The following is a 25,014-nucleotide window of genomic DNA, read 5'->3' as shown; positions in this document are numbered from 1 at the left end:
ATGCTATGGACATGTGGGTAAATACACTGGATCAAGGCCATAGGTCGACGTGATTGTCTGATAGTGACATCCCCTCTCCTTGCTGTTTGGTTTTGAAGCTTGTTCCTCGTCAAAGGCCGAAGTCGACAAATACCATGTTTGTATAGAAGCATTTCTTTCATTTTGAGATCTATATTTGTATATTTTCTGCTGAAAGAGACATTGTAAGGTTTGAGATGTGAGACATGAGAGCTTTCTTGTTGATTTATCATTGTTTTCCTGTGCCTGCAATTAATAAAGTTCAAGCTGGTCATCATTTGTAATATTTCTAGTAGTGTACAAAATACACAAGGATATAACATGTTTATCTTGTCAGTAATTTAACAGTATGTTTAGTGAGTAGTCAATTTTGCACAAACCAATCCTGTACTCCCCAAAACAGTGATCTCAGAAGTTGCTGTTTTAATATGCAATTACATTGTTATTCTTGTTCAACTTTACACTTTTACAAAACAGGTACACCCATCAATTGTGCAGTATGTAAATCTACAACATGTCTGTGGAATGATCTTTTCACGAGTTCCAGACACATTTGTAACAGTTTTTTTTCCTTCTTTAGTATTTACAGATCTTGACTGAGCTAACAGCACCTGGACATTAAGGACAGATGTGTTTACTTAAGTGTGTGTCCATGGGTTTGATGGGAGAGGGACATCCCAGTAGCTTGGTCCTGAAAAAAAAGTTTAATCCAGGTTCCAACCAGTTGGTTTACATTAACGTTAAAAAGTCCAAAATTTAATATTTTCTGTTCTATGAACAACATAAAGTACTTTCTACAAGTTCTATGAAATATTCCCCAAATACAAGTAAACACACTATCTTCAGGACCACAGGCAAGGGTTTTTATATAACTTCAAAAAGGAGAGTAATTTGACCCAAATAATTTGTAGTGAATTTTTTAATTGGGCCATAATAAGTCAATATATTGTCAACAGGACAACAGAAAGAAGGTCAATGGGACTGTAGTTAATTCTAACATGTCATGTCAATGGTATCACAGTAAGTCACTGGGCCTGGCGTCATCACAGTGGTGGTGTGACTTTGGGGGAAGTGAGAGCATGCACAGGTAGTCATCCACTGCCAGTCCTCCACCTATCTGTGAATGTGGATTCTGCTATGTGTGTGATCCGACAACACGTTGGCGGTAAGCACTGTATCATCACGTCAGATGAAATATGTGAAATCTAATTTCATCTGTCTTGGCAGGTCAAGCTTTCACAGTGGCATTCCTGGAGATGAGGACATTTCCAAAGCACCAAAGCTTCAACAAAGGCTCGTTGTGCTTGACTCAAGAGACAGAAGAGACTGCGGAAGATTAAAAAGCCGGAAAAACAGTCTGTCATCATGAGTCGCAACAATGCAGTGTATTCATTTCTGAGAGCGTTAGCCGTTCCTCAGGCTAAAGCGACAAACTAAGGATCCTCGTGTCGCCCTGTCATTTAGATATGGCTGGGAAAGATGAGTGTCACCGTGTACATCTTTTATAAGAACAGAGAGGTGAAGAAGTACATCTCATGTAATGATAGTAAAGAAAGTAATGATAGTATAAGAAAGTGGGAGAGAGAGATTTAAAGAAAAAGCATGGCCAGGTATTGTTGCCAGGCAGTTACAGACAGAAAAATACTCATCCACAATTGACAAGCAGTAAACATCGTGTGAGAAATTAGTGTAACAGAGCAGATAAAAAAGATAGCAGCAGTAATATGGAAACATTGGTAAGTGCAGAAACTGCTTGCATATATTTACCTCATAAAAGTTACGATGCTTTCCAAATACCCGCACAAACCAACGCACGGTTCCAACACATACGCTTTATAAGGCACATTAGATTTAGTTTAAGTAACAAAAGTAAAAGACCTCGGAGGTGAAGCAGATGGAAGCTCCTTCAGTGAGTAGAAGGGAGAAGACAAGATGATAATCCATATGAAAGAGAAAACGTGGTGTACTGGTGAGGAGAATGGATGGACAGTACTACCAAACAGACAAATTAAAAAACACACGCCCCAGCTTTAGGGCTTAAAGGTCCAGTGTGTAAGATTCAGGTGAAAAGGAACCATTGTCAGAAATTTAATGTAGATTAATCCTCATGATGTTTTTGCTAGTTCATTTCATCTAAATTATATGAATTGTAATTTTCTTTACCCCAGAAAAGGCCCTTTATGGAGACTGCCATTTTTTTTCTACATTTGTCCAGACTGGACAAACTAAACACCTTAGAGTTTTTATGACAATTAAAGTCTGCCACAGGTTCTCATTCATGTTTGGAAGGAGAGGGTGAGGTGAGGGGTGTTCAGCTGCAACATGAAACTTCAACACTAGATATCACAAAATTCTACACACTGTACCTTTAACATGCTAATGTCCTAAATATAACCATCCACTTCTTTTATATGGGATGATTCATTGCAGACCCCATAAGGTAGCACCTATGGAAGAACACAGGTAAAATCATCCCTTCAGCATTCAAAAACTGACCAAACAAAACAAAAAATTGTAATGCAAACACTGTAAGTACAGCTGCTGATGTAAAAAGGGAGTTCCTGGTTCATTGTGGCGCTCAGTCCGTGGCTTTGGAGGAAGTGAGGGGTTCAGTCTCTGTAGGGTCTTCCTGAGGAAACACCACGTAACACAGCTTCTGGCCCATATACGTGCATTTTTCTGCAAAAAACAACCACCACAGGTATTTTCAAAATACTTAACATAATCTCAATAAGTGCTCTACAGTGTCACAGCAACTTACCGACTACCCTGTAGACCCATTTGGGTTTGTTCCTCCAGTGAACACCCACAAAGTACACAGGGACCCCGGTCAGCATGATGACCATGCCGAGGCCGCACACCACCGGCTCAGAGTAGAGACTAAAGCCCAGCAGCACAACCCAGAAAATCAGGTAGGTGATGGGGATCAACATGTTCACCTGCACATAATAAAATCAGAAACACAGGAATTCACTCCAGGCACTGATTCATTCCATCCCTTCTTCCATCATACAGATTATTAAATATTTGCTATAAATGACACATCTGGAAATTTATACTTCTTCATATAAGTAAATGTCTGTATTTGTATATCACTTTTCTAGTCTGATGAGCATTGTTTAACGTTTCAGTTTTGCTTTCACCCGGTCACACACACAGTCACTGATCTATGTGCTGCACTCTCTCTATCACACATCCCTCACACACAGCAGTCACAGGCAATTTGGGGTTTAGTGTATTGCCCAATGACACGTTGGCCTGGGGAAAGGAGGAGCCAGGATATAATAGGATTTTAAAGGTTCAGTGTGTAGAATTTAGTGACATCTAGTGGTGAAGTTGCATGTTGCATTTTAATGTGGTTTGCTAAGGGGACTGTTGGGTGCAGATATTCACACTGAGTTCCATCCTAGTTTTACAGTTCTATTCTATATGTTGCTGTTACTTTGCACTTTGTGTTTATGTTGAGAATATTTTAATATTTCTCAATTACAGACAATGGGGTGTTAGTGTTTATATTTGAGCTTGGTGAGTTTTGGTGTTTCAGTTACTTTGAAGTAAACGGGTACAAAAAACTGAACTCTGTCTGAGTCCGTTGCTCCAGGCATTTTCTGGAACTTTTCTTGCCAGACCCTTGCTAGTAAAATGTCTGGAAAAAATCTGATTGAGGCCATGTGAGAATACAGCAGGAAAATGTCTGGAAAATTCACTACAAGCATATGGGCATGTTGATGATATTTCTAACATGTGATGGATGTAAAACTGAAAAAAACTAAAATCTTGAGATGAAAAAGAGCTGTTATACAGCTAGAGGACGAAAATGCAGCAGTCAAATTGGAACGACAACAAGTTTTGAGAGTGCTTTAAACGAGAATGTGATGTCCACATTGGAATTCATATATTGTGTAATGGCTCTACCCAATCACTTAAACATTTCCAGACACAGTTGTCCGGACATTTTCTGGAATTCCTCTCTAAAAACAGCTTAAGTTACATCTTGTTCGTGCCATTATGGATATGTGTGTCATAGGCTAGTGTACCTTGATGGGTCTGACCAGGTTGGGTCTCTTCTTGCGAAGGTAGAGGAGGCCGGCGATGGTTACCCCATACGACAGATAGTTGATAAAGGACACATAGTTGATCAGGTTGTGTGTCTCGCCAATACACAGGATGAGTATTGTGGCACTGCACTGTGGGACATGAACACAGACACAAGGATCAAGGATATATTAAACCAATTTAAAAATCATTAAAATTAGCATCATATTAATAGGAACTCTCTTTTCCCTTTTGCTTTTGAATCAATAGACAAACCTGACAGTACAGTACTTACACAGACCAGCAGGGCGGGGATGGGAGTGCAGTTTTTTAGGTGGATCATAGCCAGTAGATAGGGCAGATGACCCTCTCTGGCCCCTGAGAAGCACAATCTACAAATAGACACATTTATATGGGTGTTAAGAGGAGGTATGCACTCTACTGAGAGCCATTCTAGGAGCACAAAAGGTCATTAAAATTGTTTGGCATGTAGTTTACTTGAAGAAACCAACGTGTGAGTGTGTGTTCTACCTGGAGGAGGTGAACAGATATCCGTTGATTCCTCCAAAGGTGGACAGGGCTACTGAGATTGGCATCACCCAGGAAAACATCCCCAGCAGCTTTTCCCCGAATGTCTGGAACAAAACAGTGATTAATGTATTATATCATTGAATTCTACAGAGTGTTTGATCTATTTATTGATGCATGATTCATTTCATCAAAAGACTGAACAAGGCTTGAGTGTACAGAGAGAATTGTTTAGTTGGACAGGACTTAACTTGTTTTTACAGTTTGATGAAATAAAATCACAAATTGACCTCATGTGACTGTGTCACTAAGTTTCCCTCTGGGACTTAAATAAATAATTGTATTTAATGATTGAATAACGAATAAATGGCTTGAGGAGCTGTCTCATGTGATGAATTTTCAGCCTCAAGAGGCTTCACAGTTTCAGTGATTATATTTCCAGACAACTGCCACTCCTGTTTAGCAGTAAATAAACGGATATAAGCCCTGGGTGAACATGCTTACCACTGCCACAGCATTGGAGGCCAGCAGCTCCTCAGGGGACATGGAGGAGAAGTAGGCAATGTTGGTCAAAGTGTACACCAGGGTCACCAGTGGGATTGAAATGTAAATGGCACGAGGCAGGTTCCTGATGGGGAGAAAAATAATGATATACTGTCTGTGAGCTTTGTAGGCTTTACAGGGCATTAAACAAGACATTATGTAAAAATATAAACAAGCAAATAATTGAATTAAAATGACTATTAGAGTTCTGAGCATAGACTAAATGGATTGCACATCTCACTTCCTGCCACTATCCTGAAATTAAGTGAAAATATCCCAGATATGCCATCTTGCATATTTGGAGCCAGACGGGCATGGAGTCAAGGTAGCACAGTACTATTTATACACACGTCTATACACACATTTGACCTAAGTGAATCTCAGCTGTCAATCATATGCACCTGAATGACAACGAAATAAAATTAAAGTTTCTGGATCAATGTCATCCATCATTATATAAAGTCTATGTTTCTGAGCAAACAACTGAGGTGGATATTATGTTCCACAGTTTAGACGAAGGTGTCTATTGTTTACTAGCTTATATAAAATACTGAAGAGATATGAAAACTTTTTCATGTGTGTGCCGTACTTGCGTGGCTCCACAACCTCCTCTGTGACATAGTTGAGGAAATTCCAGCCGCTGTAGGCAAAGGAGGCCTGGAGGAAGGCAAGAGCGATCTGTCCCACTGAGGGCTCCTGACGAAACTCAAAGGCCACACTGGGGTGCAGGGCATCATAGTGACCTGGAGACAGGCGAGGAGAAAAACTGCAGAAGTTGAATCAGTAATGATTTCATCACCTTGTGTGGCTCATATCTAATAGTAGAGTCACAGAATAGTGGCTTCACACTTAAATTATTAATATTTAACTTTTGAACTCATTAAACAGGTGCTGGCTGTTATTACAATATGGCTTCATCCTCATTAGAGCTTTACAATGAAAAATGATTGAATCACATGTCATGTTATTACTGCCTGTAGCTGTCATATGCTAAATTATTTTTAAAATTGATGAGTCCTTTGAAAAAAAGAGCGACAAACAGACATTCACCCCCAGGATCCAGGCTACAGACTCTAATAGAATAGTACTGATTTTGAGGTTTATTGAGAGTTCCAAAATTGTAAGTTAAGCCTATTTATTTTATCTTGCTATGAATAACTTTCAAACCAAAACCACAGGGAGTGTGAGGGATAGAGATAGAGAGAGAGAGAGAGAGAGAGAGAGAGAGTGTTTGTCCGTGTGTGTGTGTGTGTACCTCTACAGATTTGGACAAGTCCCACCACTATGATGAGTGCCAGGGCGAGCAGCTTTCCTACGGTGAAAACATCCTGGATCCTGGTTGCCCAGCGTACACTCGAGCAGTTCACCCAGGTCAGGAACACTGCGCACACACACAAATACACAAAGAGAAGAAATAAATACACTTTTATGAAATAGGACCTGAACCTCATGGGAAAAGCAGCAGGGTTTTCACCAGCTGGATGTGTTGAAGTTTGATATTCACCAACTGATTTCTAACTTTAGTGTCACTAGTTCAGTGTTCATAGCATTAGATGCCTTAAGGAATGGAGAGCTCAGGCCCACATACTGCCTCTGTGTATTATATACTGGCTATGGCTGACATTTTCATAAGTATGACATACATATATATATATATATATATATATATAGACAGAAAAAGAAAGTCAGGGATTTGTGGAAAAACTCAAGGCAATCTAACTTGTGGTGAAATTGTGTGAAGGACACAAGACACTGGGGTTTATTTAACCACCAATGCTAGTTTCAGTACAAAGAGGGCATGTGTTTTATACTTGCTGAGTTTATTACAAAAAGAACTAGAAAACCACTTGTGACTTTCATAACCTAACATGTAAGTCTCATGTATCTGTGGGTCTGTGCAGCCCTCTTAGCTATTTTGCGTGTTGAAGCATGAGGATAATGCTTCAAGATTCTAGGGTCAGTTGCTGTACCATCTCTTTGTACTCTCATTAGAAAAAAGTTAGGACGTTAACTTGTTTGTGTATTTTTATTTTCAGTGAAGATTTTTAACTGAAAAATAAAAGGTGGTCATGCTAGTATCAGAGTTATTTAATGAAAATCATAGTAATTTAGTTCTTTTTCTCAAGGCCTCAGAAGTCCACAAGGGCTGGTTAATGGAAATAAACATACAACACAGCAAGTAAATCAAACGCAAAACTTCAATATGCCTTATATTAAGATAATTATTACCCTTTTTAAAAAATCGCAGGTGGGTGTGTGGGAGGGGGGGTGGGGGGTACTGTAAATTGTAATACTGGGAAAAATGTGAGCATTGTTTAGTATCTCTTTTATGTCTTCAATTTGTATCGCTGATGCTCAATAAACAGACTTATCAAAAAAAAAAAAAAAATCGCAAAAGAGACAATGTATCAGAATTGCCCAATTATCCATGATTAATAGAGTAATGACTGTATATCAACTCATTTGTATTGTACATGTGAGTGTTACAGTTAACGTGGACGAAATGTCATGTGATTCCTTAACCCTAAGGTTACTATGTTTTCTCACATCCTCCACAATCCTCTTCTGTCAGCACATGAGGTAAAAGAAAGACAACATCTTTCCTGACAAACAGACAGAAGGATTTGAGCACTTCCTACCCTCTGTTTCCTCTTTGCATAGAGAGTGTGTGTATGTTGCAGGAAGTCATCATGTATGCCCCTGCTCCCAAACACTCACTCAGACTTAGTGTTATAAGTGTCTCAAAACTACTCAAAAACCGGTATCAAGTTACGTAGCACAAAACATAATGCACAAGTAAATTGTATATTTTGTACTGCATTATGATTTGTATCTGTATATCTGCCTCTGTGCCTCTATTACGACTTGTATATCACATTAGTTGTATTATTTAAGACACAATCTACAAACAAACTTTTGCAGACTATAGAGACTGTTTTTCTGCACATTTTTTGTCACACAGAATTCACAAATGCAGAAGCACCAGTCACTTACCAGTAGATGGCAGCAATTCAACTTTTATACATCAACTGTTGTTAAATTAAACAGAAGAAGAAGTCCATGTGCTAAATGGGGCAGATGGCAGCAGCATAGCTAACTAGCTTTGTTGATACTGTACTTTTTACCATGAAGATATTTCTTAGTTTTTCATGTTTGCAAGTGTCACGATGACAAGGGCAGGCTGAAGTCAGATTGAGCCAAACACAGTGGATACAAGTGGCCCTCCAGTTTAACTCAAGAGCTGGCTTCCCAATTACAGGTAAACCCAGTGATGTGTCTGAGATGGGCAAGCACAGAGATGAAACTTTTGCGTAGTTTTATTATCATATTATGTAAGTGTGTTCTCCTGTAACCACTGTGCCACAAATTTGAGTCTGAAAAACATTATTAAGAAGGCAGTTGGAGAGCTCATACAGTACGTCCCCCAAGGCTTATCATCATATTGCATATTTACATATTGGGATCAGGTGTTAAAAAACTTGAAAAACCATGGAAAATATGATACACTTAATTTACATCTACACACCTAGTGCAAATGTTTCAAAGGTTTCTCTGTTACCTTACAAGTGCCGGATTTGTTTCGTCGTTTCTTGAGAAATTGACAAAAAATGTCAAATGTCACTTTCTCTATCTTGCAATGTTACAGAAAGTGATGAAAAAATCCTGGACCTGCCCCCTTAATCAAATCTACTCCTGAAGTTAATGGGTTGTTTCTTGTTCCATCAAGCTTCAGGAGGATCAGTTCAGTAGTTAATGCAAAGCTGCTCACATGTCAAACAGACAGTAATCACAACATAACTTTTTTGGCGTAGGTACAAACTAATATGACGTTAAGGTACATATAACAAGCCCCTTTCAGACATGCAGTTTATTACATTCCTGTCCAGGCTCTTCCTGAGTCGAAGATTTTGGGTTGGCACACATATTTGGGCCCTTAAAGACTCTAATTCCATTTTTTTTAGCGTTTGAAGTTGTGCATCAACTAATTATCTAGCCTCAGTTTAACATTAAATTTAACTTATGTCTGTTTTCTTCATACGTCTTGTTTCTCTCATCTATATCTTATTTAAACTGTATTTCTTACTTTCTCTCCTGGCGTTTCATTCCTGTTTGGTTTTACTCACGAGCGCAGTCTCCTGCAAGAGTAACACAGCAGTGTGTGTGCGCACGTATATGTGCATATATGGGCAGGGGTGTTATCAACCATGTCATCCATCAATGAGGCAAGGTTACCCTCCTACCACAGAAATCTGGACAAAATGCTTCCGCTGGCACGAACACACTTGCATACAAACACACACGTGAATTTTTGGCAGGAGGTTTTGGTGGCACTGGGCAGAGCTTTCTCCGGTCTACAACACCACAGTGTTTTATAGTCAATTACCCTTGGGGTGTTACACGCATTTCCGTTCCTGTGTTTCAGTGAAACACCCCCCACCTCCCCGCTGTGTTAACCCTGACAGGAAGGAGGTGCCAGCTGCCTTTGAATGTGACAGCGCAGGTAAATCTGTGTCCTGCTGTCACAACTTCTATTGAAGGCTGCCTCAGCACTAGAATACTAAACTAATTACTGCTTTTACTTTTAATGGATTCTGATCCCAGCTCTGCAGATTTATCAGGGGGCTTCAATCTCAGGAACGCCTCCTCCTGGTCACTGGAATAACTGAACTGGCAATAACCCCCCCAATCCTGTCTAGCGACCACAATAAATCTGACCCCAGAATCCCTTCAGACTACTTTATATACACAGGATTTCGTTTGGGTGAAATACACAAAGAGACATAGTACAGTTAGCTATGCAGAGTAGTAGTGGATAAAATGAAAGCTGCATGTTCCTGCTCCTGTTCATCTTTCTACATGTGAACTCCCATTCACACCTTAAATCTAACTTCTTAAAGTAGATCAAGCTAAGAGGTCTGCACAGACCCAGTGACATATGAAACAACACATAGTTATGTCACATGTTAAGTCATGAAAGTCATGGGTGGTTTTCTAGTTGTTTTTTTTTAAACACCCCTAATCAGCTTCCCTTAAGAATAAGTATATGAAAATATTATGAAAAAATATATATGAACTTGGTTGTCCGTTGACATGCGAGTTAATTTGTGGTTTTGCGCAGTTTTGCTCTGGGGTAGCACTAAACTTGTATCAACTTGCTGCAACAGCTAAAATGTATTGAGAACTCCTGGATAACAAGACTTTTCTTCTCTTCTGTAGTTCTGTAGTGTGTAGAAATGGGTTTGTTAAAGTCAGACACCTCAAAGGGACATCCTTCTTTCCTTTGGATGGCAGGACTTTTGTTACTGTGCTGCGTTTACATTTTCTTGTCTTTGTGTCTTCAACAGAAAATATGCTATGTATTTTTTCTATTTTCATTCATTTTAATGTAGGAGATACAACCACATTTTCCCTTCATTTATATTTAATAGATTTGGCTCAGTGTTGGAAGTTGGGAAATATTTAAGTATCGTACCAGAAGTTAGAATTATCGTACATGACCCCAGTAGGGATGGGATGCTCAATACTGACGTTTCGGAGCTGTGTTGAGATTCCGAAGCGATTTATTGTACAGAAGCAATGCTTTTCAACGTACAAGGCTTTGATTTTGAGTGAACGCTGCTGAGACCACTCACGCCGGCACATTCATCATCATTTTGTTATCCAGATAACAACTAATAACACAAAGAGTCACAAAATAATCAAATTATCTTACATGCTTTATTGATCATACAGAGGCAGGGCTGGACTGGGAGAACAAAACGGCCCGGGCATTTTTTGGCTCAGACCGGCCCACATAATTAGCGGAGCACATCTGCCATTAAATTGACGTAACTTATGTCTTCTAAATGTACAAACGTTCTGGCCTAGTGGAAAAGGTGCACAATTTAACTAAAAAAACTCTCTTTCAGGTACCAAAAAAACACCAGGAAATGTGCAGTGACTTCACACTCAATTGTTTATTTAAAATGAATCTATAAATTTGTCATGATAGCTGGGGGGGCTGTTAAACAGAGGGCAAAATGATTGTACAAATATGATCATTATTGTATGTCTGACAACAATGAGTTTGCTAATGAGTCTGTTGCACAGTTTTTAGGTTGGTCTATTTTTACCTCATGGTGGAAGAAAGATTTTGTTTTCAGAGCTCTATGTACATGATGTGATGGTGTCTCTGTTCTATGAGTCATTCTTATCCCCAGATTCATCTTTTGTTCTTTCTCCAGTGAGCCTCAGTGAGTACAGTGCAGCGCGCAGGATGAATCCGTGTCTGTTCTTGGCTTCATTGCTGTCAGATCATGTGCCATAATTGTCAATCATAATTGTATTGTTGTTCTGGCTCTCTTCTCTAAAAGGCAATTAAGGTCAGAACAGTGACACAACGAAGGAATGAAACCCACTCAGCTACTGGTGAAAGAAAATTAAAAATGCAAAAGAAAAAGAAAAACATTTTCCTGTTCTAAAAAGGAAAGAAGTTTAGAGGGTGGATCAAAATATTTTCTAATGTGGGTCACATGGGTCTCAAGGTTGCAGTACCAACCTAAACCACAACCTCCCCTGTTCATGTACAGCTGTGATCTTTGTTACATGCCGCTCTCTGCCATAACTAGAATACAAATGATTGAAATTCAAATAGGCTCAAATGATTGAAATTCAACGAATTAAAATGAAATGGAAAGGGCAGTTTGAATATTTATTAGAATAATGGTATGATTTCTTAGGCTTGTTTTTGTGGAATATTACATCTGGTCAGCTGAAACATACTATTATTCCTTCTCTTTCTTCCTCTGCTGCACCAGCAAACTGATGCACATGTGGTGACTAAAATTGGCCCCATACTGTGCTGGAATGAACAGCAGAAGCAGATACTGTGGTTTCTACTCAGAATAACTTAGTGAGAGTTGGGATGTGTATAACGATCGATGCATGGATCACTGAGACCTGTGATAATCTTTTACATTTAAGAAACTATTTGTTATAGTGTCCATAGCTGGTGCGCGGAGTGCTGTCTTGTTTGGGATCTAGGCTGACTCACATTCATAGACCCTTAGCTGAGAAAATCTCAGTTGACATTAGAGGGGCCTCAATAAGACTCAGCAGTGCAGTTAAGATTTAATCCATTTAATCTCCCTGAGTGTTTCAGAGAATCTGTCCACACTTGAAAGCCGAGACATTTCTTTCCTAAAGTCACGTAATACTGATCTCAGTAAACACATAATACTTTCTGAAACAACATTACACTCAGGAACTTGATACAACTATATAAATGGCTTTTTAGTTGCAGTGTGATGATGTTGTTAAAAGTCAGCTGCTTAATGGGGCTGTGTATGCTATGTGCTGGATTTTCCCTCGCATTGGCTGGTTATCCAGTACGGCACTGACACTGTGGTGCATGTCAGTACTTTTGTATATACATGTAAATGGGAGAAATTTACATTTTCTTTCTCTTCTTAGTTAAGGCTAATTGTGATACCCTGTTTGTGTATCTGTATCAGTATATGTCATAAGTTAGAAAATATGTTATTCCTCATCATTTTGTCAGAAGATGACGTATGGTTTATGTTCCTGAGTAGGAAGCATTTAAGATAAGCACAACTGCAACATGTCTCATTACATCCAGAGGTTTAAAACTAAGGCTAAAAGAACGTGTGACCTTTGAATGAAAATAGAAATCCATCCTCTGCTCTAAGTAATGGCTGAAGGCGGCGATTATAACAATGTTATATGTGCAATGATAGCATGGAGAGCTAACTAACAGTTTATTATCTACACAGCTTATATCAGAGTGTCTCACCAACACCAACGTTTGATGTGTTCGGATGATGGACCAACAGTTTGGAAAGACTTACCAAACTGTTTAATTTAAATGTCTCTAATCATCCATGATTCTTGTGGTGCTTAGAGAAGTACATTCTCCATTTGGCATCAGAGCGCTGTGAAATCTGACACTTCTGCTGCCCAAGTTACTGATGAAGCTTCAGACATACAGACTGAAGCTCATTCAACCACAGACAGCCGACTACAATGTCCCTGTGACTGTCGCTCTGAAGTGTGATGCTGTGGACTAGAGAGGAGGATGGGGGTGGTACCAAGCAGCCAATAGGGATACCAAACAGGCAACCAGCATGCTATCTGGCCAATTGGAGGCCCCATCATTGATTTGCAAGGTGTCCTGCCCATATCCTGTTTCCATGGTGCTCAGTGACAGGAGCATCGCAAAAACCATGGGGAAACAATGCACAATGGCGTGGACACACCCTCTCTTTAGCGGCGTCCTCAAAGGCTGGCACCATTATGTAGTCTGACTCGTATACTGACACATGAGCACACGTGCGCAGACACGCACACAAACTGGTACAACACACAATCACACTCAGAGGGGGGTCCTGGCCTAACTAAGCAGCAGTTGTAACATTCAGTCGCCAAAAATAGTGGAGGTGTGCTCTGTAAATGCTAAAGCTAGCCTGACACATGCTCACACGTGACTACACAGATTGCCAAGCCTTTCCTGTCTATACCCCTGTTTCCTTTTCTCCATCCAGTGCAAACAAGACCAAACTGGCTGGCATGTCGCCCACATACATGCACAGACTGCTTTTGCCATTGGCTATTTAGGTACATGTTGCTGTACTCCAACATTTCAAGGGCTTTGATTCTCAAATGACAATGGCAGCCGTCAGCATACTGTGAACTACCTCAGTCTCGTAACATCTTCAAGCCATGACAAGAAAGTAGCTGGACTTGTTCTGTACAGTTTATTTACCCTTTTCTTTGATCTATAGAGACAGTTGGGTACAGGGTTTTCTTGCTTCTTTGCTGAGCACTTATTTATGATCCAACATCATTCAATGCTCAGTATTTCTTCAATCAAATGCAATCAAAATTGTTGACCTTTTACCCTGGATACTAAGGTCAGTTGCTAGTAATGCTGATCTTTGAAAAGATGTATCCACCAATTTTAAACTCGCTGGGTCAGGTGACCTGGTAGTAAATTGGGATGTCATGATGATGGAGGCACCTGTGGCAGCAAAGTTCCCACAGGGGTGTAAACCAGTAACAATATCTTATATGGTGCACTAATGGGATCCTGTGAAACGGGTTTTCTTCTATCAACATTTTATCATCTGAAGGGATAAGACTTCTCAGTCACTACGACTCATTTCTGTCAATTACAGTTTCCTTTTCATTATCAAACTAAGGCAGTCTCATTTAAAACAGAGCAAAAGAACTTTGCTGAGAGTTCTCTACTACTCTGGAGATATCGGACATTGGTTTTAATATAAGACCATATATTTCTTACATTTAAAAGAAAGACTATCTCTAGACAATTGAATGTTCATTCATAACAGGTATTCTTTTTGAATGAAGAGAGTGCATGGGGTTGCGTAACGGATTTTATTATGTTACTAGGCTAGCAAGTATTTTCAAGTTTTAATGTTGTGAGTCTTTCAGGGTTAATCAGCCTTAAAATTTCTATACATTTTGTTGGACTTTCTAAAGGCAGCTGTAACATGTTCTGCTGCCACAGAGAAAAAAACATTGTGAGGAGTGTAAACAAGTTTTTAGTGTCTCCTTAATCTTTATCTTCTTTTTGGCGTCACCATGGCATCGTGACTTGGAAATTTTGCCACAGGCAACAGTCAATACTAAATTTAGTTTTTTTTTTAATCTGAAAAAGATTAAAATAATTTTAAAAGAAACTGTAAAAACCTATATTAAACCTAAACTGAAATATAAAAAAAACAAGTTGGGCTTTTACATTGAGCAATGTGTCAAATATTTCTTGGAATAGGGACTTATCATTTGTCATTGTCAAAATGTTATATTATATATCAAAATTAGACCCCTAATAATACATAACATAAATTATATATAGATTGTTTACATGTAATACAGTGCATCAGCTAAACAGCCCAATCCATCAACAATAATGATGTGAAAGGCTCCTAATGCTACTTAAGTGTGAATTAACATGTAATACGTAACATTGCACAGAATTTTAAGTGCGCTTGTTGATATGTTAATGTCACAGAATGACTGAATACATTTCTGAAACCCCACAATGAAGGAATCCTGACAGTGTTTGTTGTTTAATGTTTAATGAAAAGAAGCCTCCAGTATCTCGGAGCCTGCCATGGAAAAACGCTCTTGTGCACTGAACTCCATGTGTTTTAAGTATGTTTGTTTGTTTAGGATCGACAGAACAACTGTCTTATTCGTATAAGTTACCCCTACTGAACATAAAAAAATAAGTGCCACGTACATAAACTCTAGCTTCATCAATCAAAATTCAGAGGAAAATGTAATAGAAACACAATAACATATGAGATAAACTCATCGGGACTAAAAGACGTTTTGTTTGTGACTCACAGATACAGATGGTGGCGAGGAGTCTGGTGGCGATGTATGGAGGCAGGCAGTGCTGGAAGGCTGGCTGCAAGACGTAATTGGAGAAGGTGAGTGCGATGACAGCCAGTGTGGTTGGATACATGATGAGGACGGCACTCCATAACAACAGGAAGCTACAAGACAAAGAGACAAGGTTAATGCCCTATCTCATGGTAAATCCTGGATCGGCACATTTATCTTAATCAGCTGCAAAATTCTATTGGTTCTTGGCAGAGGTGATGCAATATTTTTATTAATAAAGATATATAAGGAGAAGATGCAGCTACAATCTGTTGTGTGTTGACTATTGATGTGACAAGTAAATAGGCCTCCCTGTCAGGCACATCCTGATTTTACACACATTTAGACTGAGCCCTGGCCATTACAACCAGTTTCCTGCTTTTCATTTCTGTGCAGCATTGCAGCAACCAAGACTCGCTGACTTGACTAAGTGCATCCTTACATTAGTTATTGGAGACGTGACATGAGGAGACACTGACAAAAGCACTCTAGAGCTGGTGGAAACTGTAGGCGCCAGAATGTATGCCACACCTTGCTGTGAATGACTCTGCAACTATTGAGCTCTCCTGTGGATTTTTGTCCGATTTTCTTCTTCTTTTTCTTCTGTTGTTTATTGATTTAATTGGAATATGGCTCATTAAAAAACAGACAAAATACTGTCAATAAGCCAATGTTAGCTGTATGGGCTAATTTTCATCTGTTGTCCCTAGCCAGTTACCAGGCAACCCGATATAAAATAATATACTGATGGATAATCCAGAGCTAATACTAAATATTAATTAGTTTTGCTATATTTAGGGGTATAATTTAACATTTAAAACTGATTCCTGTTCAAAAGGTGAGGTTGTTTTTAAAAAAAGCAACCTTTATTGATAGGAGAGAGAGAATTTAAGCTTAAACAGAGGAGAGAGAGTGGGGAAGACATGCAGCAAAGGTTCTGGGTAAGAACCGAACCTGCTGCCACTGCATGGGACTCAAGCCTCCGTACATTGTGAGGTTATTTTTGATCTGTTATGGTGGCTCTAGTTTGCCAGCTTCAATGGTGAAAAAAAAAACTGCCTTATTGTACATGTGTGAATCAGTGAGCTAGACAAGGGCACAGAGGACCAAACAAGTGCCTCCACAGGCATGCACAGTGCTGGACATGCTTGACCTTAACAGATTTATAATAACACTCTATGATCAGCTGACATGTCACATGACAACATGAAAGTCACAAGACCTTCAGAGGTGATTGGTTCCAGACAAGCTGTCCTATTACCAAACCTCAAATTTATGGACCGTTGACTGTTGAAGCAACATGATAGCTCAACTTTCGAGAGACTTAAAAAAGCCAATATTAAACTTCTCAAAGCTGAATTAGTGTCAAACGTATGTGTTTTAAAAAAAGAAAACAACAGCTTACCCAACAAGCCCTCCAAAGATCTCTGTCACATATGAATAGTCTCCTCCAGACTTTGGGATGGTGACACCCAGCTCAGCATAGCACATGGACCCAAGTGCACAGATCCCCCCTCCACAAACCCAGACGATAAGTGACAGCCCCACTGAGCCGGCATGTTCCAACACTCCTTTAGGTGAGATGAATATTCCAGAGCCAATGATGTTCCCTGAGGAGAAAAGCAAAGATTAACATTATTTACACATAGGTCACAAACCTTTGTGTGCCTGAGGTTACACACAAAGCTACCACACTTGGAACATTAAATAATATTTGCTCTCTCAGACTCCAGTTTCTGACTGAATTTCCCAGTTAAAATATGACTCGTTATATCTGAGGCTCTTTAATTGACCATTTTAAGGTTTTATAGTTAACGACAAAAGGATGAAAACTAAAACTTGGTTGGACAAAGAAAAAAAACAATCAAGAAAGAGGCTTATTAATAAAACATCCCAGCCATTTGAATTAGGTCTTTAAGGATTTATTTCAGCTGACGTTTGTTTTATTTAATGGCTTCATAAAAACACCTTCAATCAATAATATATGTACGTTTGGTGGAATGGTTTCAACAGTTTTTGCTTTATTATATTTTATATTCTAAAAATATGGCTGACAGTCAGAAACACTAAATGTAACAGCAGAACAGATAACATATCTAGATACACACCAGTAAGTAAGGTCTGAGGTGTTTGTGAACACTGTTACCAAGGTCATTGTGATCCAAGAATAGTAGAATGGAGAGCAGCTGGACTTGTGTATGTTGTAGAAACTGGAGGATGTCTCACCTCTCATACATGTTGCGACCTACTATTTGGGAACAATAGTTGGGCCTACATGTGTAGCCAAAGCCTGCGACCACATGTCTCCTTTGTTCCTTTAGACAAAGAACAGCTTCCGAAACTGAGTCTCCCAGGGTGCTTCATCTTCACACATAGGTGTGAAACCTGCCCATGAACCTGACTTCCAGCTACTATTGGTTACTGTGTATCTCGAGGCCTGTAAGGTCACCAAGCCATTAAAACCCCAGTTCCCCATCTGATCTCTCTCTTTCTACTCACTTCTGCGTAGGTGTACCTCTTCTGCTCACCTAGAGACATTCTCCCTACCCAAGCTCTGCCTGAAGCAGACTGCGAAGACTTTCCAAAAAGGCAGCGACGCGAGAGCCTGCCTAAGGACTTCTGCACGAGCGGCTGCAACACAAAGTCTTGCCAGCAAAACAACAACAACAGGAGCCACAAACCAGCAAGACTGCTTCACAGGACTTCAAACAGCACATAAAAAGGACAGCTCCCCCTTTTCATGAACTGGTTACACAACTGGGCTAATTACACGAGGCTATGCACAGGACAGTTAAAATTATATTATTGTGGTGTATATCTGCATTGTTGTAATATTTGGTAATAAGTTATTGAAAGTTAATGCTAGTTATGTGATGCTCTTTATAGACCCATGGTCTTGTTTTAAGGTTTTTGTGAAAAAAATTACCGTAATACATATAAATGATATTAAACTAAGATATTACAATCATTATCGTAATTTTTAAATCCTTATTAATGGTGAAATTGCTAGGTTTGAAGTGAAAAATCGCAATTTCGGGGGCTATACAGCCCTAAAACTTGGCCCTACCCCTCCGTCCCAACATGCATTGGGACAATCTACCCCTACACATGAACGCTCAAAACGAAGGGGAAGGGCTAAGGGGTGAAATGGGACTGGGCATAAGTTTACCTACACATGAAGGATAAAAGTCTCTGCTGCAACAACATTAACATATTTTGCATAGAGAGGACAGGTGGTTTGAAACTGGAGTAAAGAGACTATCCCTTGAGAGAGGATGAAGTCTACAACACCACTTATACCCCCCGCCTACAAAGCCCACCTTCTTCCCAGGAGATTTAACAACAATTTACTCCTGACCATCTGTGACAGGAGCTGTTTAAGCCTGCTCTCAGGTGACTCCACTGACAATAGCTGTTCTTGCAACAGCAAGTAGCACTGACGAACAGTGACATCACTGACATTGATAGAAGTTAAATAACTGGGACTCAGAATTGAAAAAGCCTCTTGATGAGAGGTTGAAACGTCTTCAAATATCTAAATCAAGTGCAATCGCTCTTGATTCTTTTTTCTCATATACGGTGCAAGAGGAACAACAATAGGAAGACCAAGGCTTAAACAAACACAAGGAGAAAAGGGTGTAGTTGAATGTAGAGTCGTTTGTCAGACGACATCTCATGCACAGCCTAGGCTGAAATTCTGGTCTGTCCCCTCACTGTTTCATCATAGCTAAACAGTCGACTGCAGGACTTCTTGTTTAACTATTTCCATTTCAGCCTACTGAAGTGTTGCAGCTCAATCACACTCGATTGGAAAGAGAGGAAGGGGAAACCTTTTGGAAGAAAGTGAACGTGACCTATGATGTAAATACCAGAGCACAACCAATATGGATTTTTGGGGGGCCAATGCAAATACAGGAAAGGTGAAATGGTGTGAATTGTTTTTATCACGATTATAGTGACCAAAATTATCAGGGTTTTTATTTTTGTGGTATTGTTACAATGTGCTGTAAATGTTCAAAAATTACTGATACACAAGCTATAGTCATTTATATTGACAAGATATATTATCAATAAAAATGATGATAGTATTTTCATTATTTGTCAATGGTCGACAACTTGTTGAATAGAGTGCAGATGTCGACCCCAAATGTCAGAGTCCAGATAAAATATCAGCGTTTGTTAAATGCACACAATGTGGCGTCAGTGAATGTTATTGTTAGCTAAGGCCACATAATTAAAGTTCTCCTGCTGTTACAGTCCACACCCGCATGCCAAATCATCATGGTAAATACTGTAATTAAAATTAAACAGCATAAATAACTCAGGAATTCCACAACAGTATACCAGCAATTGTTTCATTCTTAAATACAAATATGAGAGTGTAAAATATACCAATATGTTTAAATCCCTTTTGACAGGAATGCATTTTAGGCTTTATAGTTTGAACATCAACTTTATTATGAAGAACTAAAAATAATATGGATAATACTACACAACCAAAAATATAGAACTTGAATTTAGTCAAGCATTTTTTCTGTAAAATGAAAGTTTCACAGTGGCAAACATAAACACAGATATCAGTATTTCTATGACCATTCTAAGCACACACACATGTGCATGAATGTGGAGCACTTTCTCTATTGAATACATCAATCATACACTGCCAGCACAATTGTTAGGGGCGCTTGATACTTCGGCTCGCAGAATGGGGGAGAGGGGGATCGAACCGTTGAACCCTTCGTACTGGTGGACGACCCGCTCTTTCTCCTCAGCCACAGCCACACAGAGCTGGCATTAGTTACTTGTATAACAATGCATATCAATTATGTATGGTCTGTTATGACGGTAGATATATTTTTAAATGGGGCTGGTCAAGCCAATTAAGCCTTGTGGCGTGGTGGAAACATGACTCACTAGGTTCCGGCACAGCTGTCCCCCAGTGTGGTGTAAAGAGATGTTCCCTGATGGCTCAGTTGGCAAAGATACAGACTAATAAGTGGCCATGTCATGCACTCTAATCCATCCTGCCTCTCATTTTTCATCACCATTCTGAGGGGGAAAAAAAGATGAAACAAAAACTAACACCAAAGAGCAGCTGTCCAAGCAGAAATGTGTTGCACAGTCTTGCATGTTTTTCTCCTCTTTGCAGGACTTTAGGACAAAAGGGGGTCTAACAAAAAATAAAATACATATCCGTTCAATATAACAGCTGAAATAGCTTTTAAAATCTAGTGGGGCACACAATCGCAGCTTCCCAGTCAGATCAGCTCTGAGTGCTTTCTAATGATGCAGAGCAAGAGAGGAGGTCTGAACAGTACATTTATCACTGTCAGATTTGATTGTGGAGGCTGTGGTGAGATGCAGAGTGGTTACATAATGCCTGTGTTGTGTTTGTTATGTCATAAAGTTTGGCATCATAGCTGAAAGCATGAATCAGAGTCCTTACTGCCCCTCTCAGCCTCCCTACACTGGCGAGGTAATGTTCATGGAGAAGAGTAAAATAGCACCCAATCAGCCCTCTGTGTGAAAGTAAAACTAAATTAGAGATACCTATGATACTAGGTGCATTTTCTTTTTTCCTCTTTACAGTTCTAAAATATTTTCCATGATGTCACACATAATTCACACATTCATTTGTTCTGAACCTGCTCTACCAGTTGTCCATGCATGCCCTTCCACTATGGAAGTCTAATCAGACTAAACTGCTACAGCAGCTGCAGAAGAGAACATTGTACAACAAACAACCAGAGCAAAAAACAGTACACAAGTACATATCACACAAGACCCAGAATACTAATGCAGAAAAAAGTGGTTGAATATTGCACCTGCCCTAAAACACTTAAAATGATAAAACACTAAAATGATAAAACAAGATAAGCAAGATGAAAATCTGGTAACTGGCAGTAAAACTTAAAAACTAAAATGTTCACACTGACAAATATGTCAACAATGCAGTGCACTACATACCTGCTCATTTTCAACAGTAGCTAAATACATGGTGGAAGGGAAGGGTCACCAACATATTTTCAAATATGTGAAAATGGTGGTTTGAAAGGATAGTTCACCGAACTTCGAAATTCACTCATTATCTACCCACCACTAAGCTCCTTTATATATTAAGAATATATATATATATATATATATATATATATATATATATATATATATATATATATACGCACACATACATATGTAATAAAATCATTATTTCCAGTGAGTGTATAGTGGCTGTGTTTGATTTGGACTCCTTCTCTGTTGGACTATTCACACTGTGCCAGTGGGTACACTGTGTACAGTATCCAATTTGAGACACAGAATAACTCTTCTGCCATTTCAGATGCTGCCACATCCTCCTGCCCTTCAGTAGCACTGACTTTCCTGCACAAGCACCTGACTCTTCCCCACCCGCCTACTCACCTTTTCCTTATTCTCTGACCAGCTCTTTGTATTTACACTCCATCCCTGCTAGATTGTGTGTCATTTATTCCTGCTGTAGGTTTCCAACCTCTTGCCTGTTTTGCCTGCCTGTTTGTTTTTGGGATTTACCATTTGAACTGGTTACTCTACCTGCCTGTGAGCGGCCTCGCTCTTGCTTCTGTTTGCACATTGGTGCTTCAGCTTGTCAAGCTTTATTTAAGATGAACAGTTTTTAAGTCCTCCAAATTCAGATACTTCCCTCTTAAATTAAGTTTGGTGTAGATATTATTACTGATTGTGATTCGTTACGTTTGGATTTGTGTGTCGCTCCAAATGTTAGCAGTAGCACTAGTAGTTACATTCAGTGACGCAGCAGCCAACAACCACACTGACAGCTTCAACAGTCCACCTTACCAGAGTGAGGCTGTGTGTAGGCTGTCTCTAGTGGGTAGTAGCATCACTCAAGTTGTTTTTGTGCACCAGCCGAACACACATGAATCCATCTCAGACAAGTCTTGGCAAGTCAATATTAAGCTGAGTGATTTGATCGTTGCAATCATAAAGGATTAAGATGAAATGATAATGTTATATTGACACTGTTGCCTTTTCCTTTGTAAATCTCTCTGAATGTAACAGATTGTGTTTTATGTGACACCTTCCACTGAGATCTCGTGTAATGTGATGTTTGTTAATTGTAATAATGAACCTGTTTGGTTTTTATATTCATGAATACAATGCAAGATTTGTGAGCTGCAGGTCCCAGGGTTAAAAATACATTAAAACAAAAATTAAATTACTGTGGAAACCACCAGTTCTACAGTCTATCATGTCCACAATCTGGCTTCATATTCTATTTATCTTGGTATGTTGTGCTATCCCTTTGATTTGGAGAAGTGTGCCTTCTCTTGGTTTACAACATAATCATTTGGTGGCTATCTGCAGAGGCACAGCGGAAACTTATTAAAGTCATGGGAATACTGTACGTTTTAAGTGGCACATTCCTAATGCCTCATGATACAAAGCTTGCACCAAGGGCATACAATTAAAGTCTGTCTTATGACTCTGCTGGCTCTGTTGTGTGACCAATCTTGAAGGCTGATGAATGACCACCTCAAGTCAAGAACATGAGCTCACATTTCAAGATAAGTTGAAACTTCAGAGCTAAGAGCTATTGTGAGGGATGTCAGGGTGTGAGACTATTTCTTCATCCATAAAGAGATAAAAAACCATTACCAAGGCCGAAACGGGAATACAAACTTTCACAATCAAAAGGACGTCAACCGTATTAACTCACCTGCTGCCAATGCAGTAGATGCAGCCTATTGAGCACTCATTACTAAAGTGACAAAACTAAATTTTGGTTTCACAGTTAAGATGAGGCAGTGCTGATGGGATGTGATCGATAGAGAAGCGACATAGAATGGATATGGGTGAATGTGAATTATTGTGTGAAGCGCTTTAGACAGTTATAGAACTAAATCATGCAACTGTTATTTTTGTTAGGGCAAGCTGTATATTTTAAAACACTTTGTCTTCCAACTACATGTGTCTCATGACTATTTTGGACCAATCATGCCTACAGTGAAAGTTAGACCAGTTTAATTAACTCAAGAAGTACAATAAAATGCAGAGAATGCAGAGAGCCCCCAGACAAAATTCAAGACAGCAGTGTAGAAATATTTGTGTTTATTTTGCCCTTAGTCTAACTGTGGTGTTGAAGAACGTTCACACAATGTATTAGTGTGAAGATATCATAGATAAGATAAGACAACAAAAGTTAAAGGGCACAATGTGATTTCTGAACAGCAGAGTTACCTTACTCTACCAGGTGCGGGTTAACAATCCCTGCTGTACAATAACAAAGATAAAGTATCTTGAATAAATAAAACAAAATCCGACTAAAATAACTTCATGACTTCATACATGTCATTCATTAAGTCAGTTGCGTGTCCTCCCCCTGCCTCCAGAAATAGAGGCCAGATATTGTATGCATCCAGACCCAGACCGCTTATCAGCTGCAGCTGCTGCTTTAGAGAGGCCTCTGCATTACTGTCACAATATAATAACACATACAGAATAACAGGTTGATTTACTGAATCCTGTTGTGGCATCGTCCAATACTTCCAGTTTCCTCCATATATTTTGCACAGTTTACAACTCCCTGCTTCAAACATACATTTTGTTCCCTTCATTTTTTTTTTTTTTTCCATTGTTTTGCAGTATAAGTGCATTCATGGTATAGGCTGGTCATAGCTGGTCACTGCATGGAACTGCAATAAGCCCTTGTTCTATCCGTTGAGACTACTCGGGAAATCGAGCCCCTAACCCTGACAAAGTTAGAGCGTTAATGCTCGGCTGTGGCACAGATCCACACGGAGACTCTGCTTTGTGCGTTTCAAGCTGAACGTAAAAAGATCCAGCCACGTAAGCATGTCCATATTCAGAACATCACCGACTGATGCAACCGTTTCCACAAATGAACAAAAAAACCAGGAGTCCGTACTGGATCCACACATCAGAGGAGGAGCATCCGTGCGTAAAAACGACCTTCAGTGCGTATTTTGGCGGTTTAAGTGCCAGACGTTCAGAAACTACACAGGGACACCGCAGGAAGATCCCCTCGGTGTCCTAACAGCGGCTCAGGATCAGAACTCACCCAGACCCGCTGAGGCAGACTGATGTTTTGTGCCAACATATTGTAACTTCAACAACAAAGCAACAGCTGCACACACGCCACGTTACAGTATTTCTTTCCTCTCGGACACGCGTCTCCATTAACTTGTCCCACACTGTGTCCACCCGCTCTGCACCAACAGCTCTACTTCACACAAAGGCTGTCAGACACTCACCGATGATAATAGCGCAGGCGCTCAAAAGTCCAATTTCTTTCTTCAGAGTCACTCTCTCGCCCTTGGAAGAGTTTTTATCCCTCTTCTCTGTCTCGTTCTCGTTGTCCTCCATCTCCACCGCCTTGCAAATGCGCCTTCTGCCCGCCCCGGTCCGGTCCAGATACTGTACACTGAACCAGACTCCGCTCTCTGGGTCGACCCTATAACATCATACTGA

The 25,014-nt window shown here is 39.7% G+C and overlaps 1 protein-coding gene and 1 long non-coding RNA gene across 2 annotated transcripts; one reads left to right on the top strand and one right to left on the bottom strand.

Annotated features, from left to right (window-relative positions):
* Nucleotides 1–416: 416 nt before the first annotated feature.
* Nucleotides 417–25,014, bottom strand: slc7a10a (solute carrier family 7 member 10a). Its single transcript, XM_020080312.2, has 11 exons — nucleotides 24,798–25,014; nucleotides 16,937–17,141; nucleotides 15,493–15,644; nucleotides 6,380–6,505; nucleotides 5,714–5,867; nucleotides 5,086–5,209; nucleotides 4,585–4,688; nucleotides 4,349–4,445; nucleotides 4,056–4,205; nucleotides 2,780–2,957; nucleotides 417–2,697 (listed from the first exon to the last, which is right to left on the bottom strand). The coding sequence occupies exons 1-11, from the start codon at nucleotides 24,907–24,909 to the stop codon at nucleotides 2,597–2,599; spliced, it is 1,503 nt and encodes a 500-aa protein (XP_019935871.1). The 5' UTR covers nucleotides 24,910–25,014; the 3' UTR covers nucleotides 417–2,596.
* LOC109625183 (uncharacterized) lies at nucleotides 8,156–20,613 on the top strand. The gene is made up of 3 exons (XR_002202441.2): nucleotides 8,156–8,383; nucleotides 15,495–15,578; nucleotides 18,041–20,613. It is a non-coding gene; the product is annotated as an uncharacterized lncRNA (long non-coding RNA).

Source organism: Paralichthys olivaceus, chromosome 1 (assembly GCF_024713975.1).
Source record: "Paralichthys olivaceus isolate ysfri-2021 chromosome 1, ASM2471397v2, whole genome shotgun sequence".
NCBI classification, from domain to species: domain Eukaryota; kingdom Metazoa; phylum Chordata; class Actinopteri; order Pleuronectiformes; family Paralichthyidae; genus Paralichthys; species Paralichthys olivaceus.
Note: the sequence above shows the minus strand (reverse complement) of the source record. Positions and strands in the feature narration are given on the sequence as shown.

Coding starts and splice junctions, on each gene's coding strand:
- slc7a10a (XM_020080312.2), bottom strand. CDS start 24,909: ATGGAGGACAACGAGAACGAGACAGAGAAGAGGGATAAAAACTCTTCC. Junction 6,506..15,492: donor CCTCGCCACCATCTGTATCT/GTGAGTCACAAA, acceptor GTGTGTGCGCAG/TGTTCCTGACCTGGGTGAAC. Junction 2,958..4,055: donor ACCTGGTCAGACCCATCAAG/GTACACTAGCCT, acceptor TATTATGTGCAG/GTGAACATGTTGATCCCCAT.